The sequence below is a fragment of the Hippocampus comes genome, unplaced genomic scaffold (genome assembly GCF_001891065.2).
Source record: "Hippocampus comes isolate QL1 unplaced genomic scaffold, H_comes_QL1_v1.1 scaffold437, whole genome shotgun sequence".
NCBI lineage: Eukaryota > Metazoa > Chordata > Actinopteri > Syngnathiformes > Syngnathidae > Hippocampus > Hippocampus comes.
The window spans coordinates 292,807-299,740 of NW_017805699.1; the positions used below are offsets into that span (position 1 = coordinate 292,807).

General features: G+C 40.6%; 1 protein-coding gene across 6 annotated transcripts in view; it reads left to right on the top strand.

Moving 5' to 3' along the window:
* The window catches only part of LOC109523449 (RIMS-binding protein 2-like), a 41,671-nt gene that overhangs the window by 13,829 nt on the left and 20,908 nt on the right, over positions 1-6,934 (top strand). For 5 of the 6 annotated variants that reach the window (XM_019882618.1, XM_019882621.1, XM_019882620.1 and 2 more), the window contains exons 4-5: positions 4,291-4,380; positions 6,422-6,544. In XM_019882618.1, the coding sequence (XP_019738177.1) occupies positions 4,291-4,380; positions 6,422-6,544 (213 nt within the window). Of the gene's footprint in view, positions 1-4,290; positions 4,381-6,421; positions 6,545-6,934 lie in introns of those variants that run through there. The other variant, XM_019882622.1, reaches the window with a different exon arrangement.

The window sequence follows — 6,934 nt, forward strand, 5'->3', positions numbered from 1 at the left end:
ATATTTTTTTTTTTACACATACACACGCACAGACCTTTGTGCTACATTCCAAACTGGATTAACCCCCCATTAAAGTTTAATGCATGAGCACCTGTAGAGACACATTAGTCCTATACGCTCAAGTAAAATCCCTAATGATGAATTATCTATCCATGACATTATGGTGTTGATGCACTGATAGATCCGGTTTAAAATCCACCCTGTGGCGCAGTGCATGAATTGTGTTAATCACATCGCGGTGCGTTATTTCGCAAAGGAAGGATGTCTGACTCGAGAGGTTGCAGTCGACATCTGCGTTCACCCCTGGCGTTGGTGGCATTTGATTTCACAATGTGGATCATATGAAGCAACCGAGATAACGAATGAATTATTTATCAGTTCGTAATTTCACGTGATAAAATCATCGACATTGCCTGTTTTTGCATTCTGAGATGGATGCCTGCTTTCGCCTTAAAGCAACTTTCTGTGCAAAGAAATTTAAGTCTGGTACACAAGGTTATACATAAATATAATGTTTCCATATGCTTGTATCATACTGGCCATATATTCTGACATCATCGTCTGCCCACAACACATGATCAGCGATTCGTCGGATTTCAAGCTTTCGATGACAATGCAGAGCAGACAACGAATCAACTAATCTGTCCACCTCTTACCTAGTCCGCATTATTTGTTAACTGTGTTCCGGTCTGCTTTTTCATCAAAATAACTGTCAGGTTGCACACTGTCACACTATTTCACTGCTGTCACCCGTGATGGAGATGCAAGCCATATCAGGGTTGACAAACGATACTGTAGCGCTTGGTGCTAATGTGCCTTTAGTGTGTGACTGGCTCGTTGGGAGTAATGGCTTTCAGAGTATAGCACTTCTGTTGTCGCATTATGCGCCGAAGCATCATCAGAAAGGACTGAAGACCATGCTGCTGCAGTGATTAGGGCTGAGTTATGGTTCTGGCTCCAATCGGCTCCATCTGCAACCACGTAAGTGCAGACCACGCGCGCAGGTATATTGGTGGAAGCAATTAGGAGCAATATGGTCTCCGTTTATGTACGTTCATTTATGTCTTAATTGACATTTCAATCTATTTTGCCCTTGTGGGACGGACACAAAATGAAATTACTCCATTTGGTGGTTGTGGTTTATACAGCACGTGTTATTTCGTGTAGCTGCCGGCTTATTTGGACTCAGATATTGCTCTGGTTCCGTTACAATTACCCTCACTGGTTTCCACTTTACACTAATCCAAGATTATGTTCGTTTAAAATGTTGTAATTAATACCGCTTAGTCAATGTTTTGCAGCTAGAGTATGAACATGAATTAATTTGTGAAATAAGTGGGAGTCATACAGACAGCTAAGAATAGGGTGCCGACACAAAATGTAGTTTCTCAGCGTCGGCGTAATTACTGGTTGGAAGATGCTGGATCGAGATTTCTTCGCACTGAATTTCCCTGAGAGTCTCCTGTATGGCAGGGTTTTCCTATTTAGGAGTATTAAGCATGGGATCGATTTGACAACTATCACAATAATAGCATTTAAATTGGAAAGCAGTATTTTTGTTTTAATTCCCTACATTTTTGTTCGTTTTTGAACCGTGTCAAATTTAGCTTGGAAATTTCATTATAAATGTCATTAACTGAGGGTGGAGGGTGGGGGGGTAGTATTTCATCCAGATAAATACATATACGGTATACCGTATTTTCTGCACTATAAGGCGCTTCAGAGTATAAAATATTATATAAAATACTACATCCAAGAAATCTGAATATTGATCCATATGTAAGGCGCATCGGATTATAAGGCGCACCGTCGTCTTTTGAGAAAATTGAATGCTTTTAGGTGCGCCTTATAGTGCGGAAAATACAGTCATACTTATTTCTGACTTGAGTTTGATGATTACTGAAATCAAACTCATTTAAGTGTCTGAGCCACGGATTGGTTGGGGACCCTTGTCTCCAAGTATTACACGAACCCAAATTAAGCCCAACGGATCCTGAGTGAGATTCACACACCTGCTGAGATGCTGGCTACTGTGAGCAGATTTCGTGCTTGAGGCAAAATGAATTTGTTTAGCAAGAAAATACTCCTCAGCGTGAGTTGAACCTCTCGTCAAAATGTATTCATTCTAAGTGCAAGATGCTATTGTCAGGCCTTTAATACATGCAAACCACTTCATTCTGTTTATTTGCGCGCCCGTGTGTTAATTATGGCTTAAATTGGCACTACATCCAGTGTATGTCCTTCAGCTTTGCGGCGCAGTGACGTGTTTACAAGATGTTCTGGGGGTGTTAAGCCGAGCTGTGAATGTGTGATTTGCTGGAAATGGGAAAGAGAGGCCAGACATATGCAATTCCCCAGGCATGTTTATAAAATAAAATTTAAAAAAAAGCATTCCTTCCTTTTTCTTGTCCTGGGACATTAGCACAGATCAACTAATTAGCGGTTAAATGAACAAGACCAATATTGGCCGGCGCTTTAGTGAGGTGTGGTTTCAGCACGCTTTGTTTTTACTCTACAGAGATTTTCGTGTGGACGGCGTTACACTGTGAGAGAAGTGAAATCGTTCACCAGTCTCCATGTCTCGCTGTCCTCGTCTGCTCTCTGGCTGTCTCGCTGCCCTTTATGGCAAGAGATGGATGAGCCACACTTTGGCTATTCCTACATCGTATTTCTTTTCTGACAAGGCTTATTTGTATTGATATTGATTATTGGGGTTTTTATTTTTGTACAGAAGCTAAAATATGTTCACACTTTTTGTTCTGGAGTAAATATGAGGTTCAACTGTAGAGGACACAACTTGTCTGTTTCAGGGAAAATATCACATCATGAAAAACGTATGTCTACATTTGTAATTAAAAAAAAAAAATGTGCGTTAACGGGTTGTCTGCATTTCGGCGCGTATGAGGTGAGGCGAGCTGGCCACTGCCGCATTTCCCATCTCGCCATGTATATGAACAAGAAATATACAGCAATTTTAATAATTAAAATCATTGATCCAAATAGAAACTCAATAGAAAACACTGACCTGAGAACTAAAATGAAACAGAATAAAAAAAAATAAATTGAATGATTATTATTATTTTTAATTCTTCACATGCAGAGATGAGGCTCTGCCTCCCCTGCTATCCCTTGTGTTTCAGACAGCTAATTCTGGAAGCTAATGCATTATTCTACAGTTTAATCATTGTCAGGAGACATCGTGTTAGGCAAGGACTACGTTTCCTGTTGGATGGTGAGTCGTTATTTCTGTAGCCTTTTTAACCTGCAGGAAGTCGTATTACCTCGCCACGATATGACCGGACAGTCACATTGAAATCACTCCGCGGTGCTCCGAGCTGTGACAGGAGAAGAGCATTGCCCTAGTTTGAGTCAGGCGTAATTATGTAATGCTTGAGTACCTGCAGGACCGGCGGCAGGACAACTTGTGGCTGTGGATGTGAGAGAATAATACTGTGTGGATACAATAATAAAGTCACAACTGTCTGGGAATAAAGTTGTCATGTTTCAATGAAAGCTGACTTTTATCGCGGGGGATCCAAATAGACTAGTTTGACATTATAAGTAAGTCAGAATTGTGCAAGAAAAGAAAATATACAAAACCATAGTCTGATTTACAAGATAAAACTTTTATGATAAATCTTTATCGGATTTTAAAATACTCATTTGGACTTTCAATTTACCTTCAATTTATACAACAGTCAAGTTTTAAGGAAAAAAAGGTGATGATTTGTTTTCCCATAATTTATGTTTTACCTGTTTATTTCTCTTTTCTAATCAAGGGAAGCATGCAAGTGAGAATTTCCTTGTTTTGCTTTTTGAATCTTTTTTTTTCACTGTGCACATGATAATAAACTAAAATATTGTATATACAGTAATATGACGATTAAGAGAATCAAACCTATGTCATGCAAGTTTTCCATTCATTCATTCATTTTCCAAACCGCTTCATCCTGCAAGTTTTCCAATTTCTCTTAAAAACATCCAAGCAGGCAAATCTTTTAAGCCACCATCCGTCACTCTCCTCAACGCTTCACCCACCGTCTTCCCCTCGCTCCCTCTTTCCACTCCTCTTATGACTTTTATCATCCAGGCGCCATTTTAAAGAAAGGCTCAGGTGCACTCCCCTTGCAGAAGGAACCCGAGCCTCCTCTGTCGCTTACATAACACACTTTGAGACATCGTCGCGCAGTACGCGTGATTTAGTCGACGCTTCATTATCAAGAACATGCAGTATGTCATCGGACATAAATGCTAACGCCGCACCTTTTGTCCCTCCATTTCCCTCTACAGAGAGTAAAGCTCCATACTACTTTGCAGGAGAAAAATCGTCTCAACCTCGAGCTGATTGGCCATCACCTGAAGGCCTCCAAATATGACCAGGTGATGAAAATACATCCACACACACATGTAATATGTAAAACAGGGGGTTACCACTTCTTGGGTACTGATTTATCCAAGAGGCTACCCCCTTTGACACACATTTTCGACAAAACTGATTGACTCAAATAGCCTTAATTTTATGTTATTTTGAACCCTTTTCCTGTAACATGACAACATGATTAGCTGTCCACTGTAGTAACCATCGTGTCAGGGTTTGAATGATGGTATGTAGAGGACCCCCATAAAGGGTGGACTGAACACAATGTAATAGCAAAAAACAAAACACCCACCCACCCACAAAAAAAAAAACACAACAAAAAACAAAAAAAACAAAAAAAGAAAACACTTGCAGAGTACACCGGAGAAACTAAGTCAAACAAAGTCATGAAAACCATATGAAACCAAATTTAAAAAAAAAAAAAAACAACCAAAAATAAAACCTATGACAGCAACAAACAAACACATGATAGGAGCAAACACATGACATGAGCATACAGAGACACACAATGATCTGAGAAGACTGACCGAACCCCGGGAACTAAATACAAGCGAAGTGACGAGATAACAAGAAACACCTGGACAAGACACAAAGGGTCGAGGGTGCTGATTGGTTAATCACAAGGGACCCTCACGACCAGAACAGGTGAAGACAAAAAGGGCACTTGAGGGAACAAAACCAAATGTAATCTTAATGAAAACATAACACACTAACCCTGAAAGGGTTAATGATGATTTATATTCATATGAAGTGACCACCTGTGATGGTCTGCGATAAGCTACCCTGGTGTGTTCCACAAAGGGGGCGCACTTGACATCCATCCAAGGGCTTTTGGTTTGCGTGTCTGTGCGGCAAAAAGGTTCCAACTGTGAGCATTGTGCCAACCTGGCAGGTTGCATGAAATGAAACGGGGAGTACGAGCAATCCCTTGGCGAAAAGCTTAGTTGGCAAATTTAGCATATTAGCAATAAGAGGAAACTTTATTTCTATCTGGAAAAAAAAGGACTACATCATGTGTGAATTTAAGTTTGGTTGGTTCTGTTGCTCACGGAAAATAGCAGCGCCTACCGAAGTATGGAAACGCTACCTGTGATGAATTCAGATGAATCCCCGAGCATATATTTATTGGTAAGGCCTGCAAATCGGTACGAAAGATTTGTGTGGGTAGCGTGTCCAATTAGTGAAACAGCTCAAATAATTACGACTGTTTTATTATGCTCATTGAAAGAATTTTCCGTAATTATTATGAGATAAGGTTGAAGAGTCGACGAGCAAATTCTCCCCGCAAGTTTTACGCAGTACACGGCGTTATCTTTTGTGGGCTCGTGCACTCGTTTAATTAATGAGATGATTGGCACAGAGCGTCGGAACGGATCCTACGAGGCCGCATTTGTAGAAAACCTCCTCGCCGGAGGCATCTGAGTGACGAAGGGAGGCGGACTTAAAGCTGGCGTCAGCAGCGAGCTCTCGTATGCGTGCTGATGAACTCCTGCTCCGACTGTGAAGCCCCAATCAACCCTGCAGTCAAAAGTTAAAGCTGCCTCCCTTAATAATTGGAACAAGTGGGTCTTTGTCGGGGACGGACGCGCTATTCGTCACTTGCGAGTTCGCGTTCACTCAGTAAAACACCAGAGAGGCTAATTATGCAACAGGAAATAGAAAAGATTAAATTTAAATGAGTTCAACTTTATTATTTTGGTATCGGGCCCTAACCGTAAGTGGATTAAAAAAAAAAAATGTCTTCACCTTTTTACTTTCTAGCACATCAGGTTTTTGAGATGCTTTCATTTTGACCGATAAAAGTTTACACGGATTTTACCGTCCATTATTATTTTAAATGAGTTTGGTATTTCATAAGCCGCTTTTATTATTTTTTTCTGTCAAGGATAGATGTTTTATTTTTATTATTAGTAGTCTTTGATTCACAGATTGCTATTTTTATTTTTATTTATTTATTTAAAAAAAAATTTTTGTTTGCACATTTCCCCTGCATGGTGGTTCCGTCATCATTTTTCATGACTTATGTCAACGTTGTACCTGTAGGTCCAATCCGACTTTGCTCGGCTGAAAGAGACGCTTTCTGTGGTGAGCCGAGAGAGAGACGCGGCCCAACAGCAGCGCAACCAACTTGAGGGTGAAGTCGAGAACCTGGAAGAGGTTCTAAAGGTGAGATGTTTTTCTGATTAGGTCACAAAATCTTGGGCTGTGTTGAGATTACGTACAGAGACGCACAGAGACGTCTCAGTCAAGATTGTGAATTACGCCACATTGAAAGGAAATGAGAGGAGCCGCTTTGATTCACAGCAACTTGAATCGACTGTAATCACTCTCACAGTTGCGCAGCCTGCCCGCCCACAGATCCGACGGTCTGCGATCATCCACAAAATTACCAACACTTGTCAAACCAGCAGTGCAAAAAAAAAAAGTGCCGAAAACGTAGCAAATATTTGTATTGACATGCCACAGTGAGAACCGTCTTCATTACAAATCCTTGCCTTCCCGCGACACTTTTCGATCTTGTGTTACCAGGATATTATAAAAAGCAATGTGTCCATG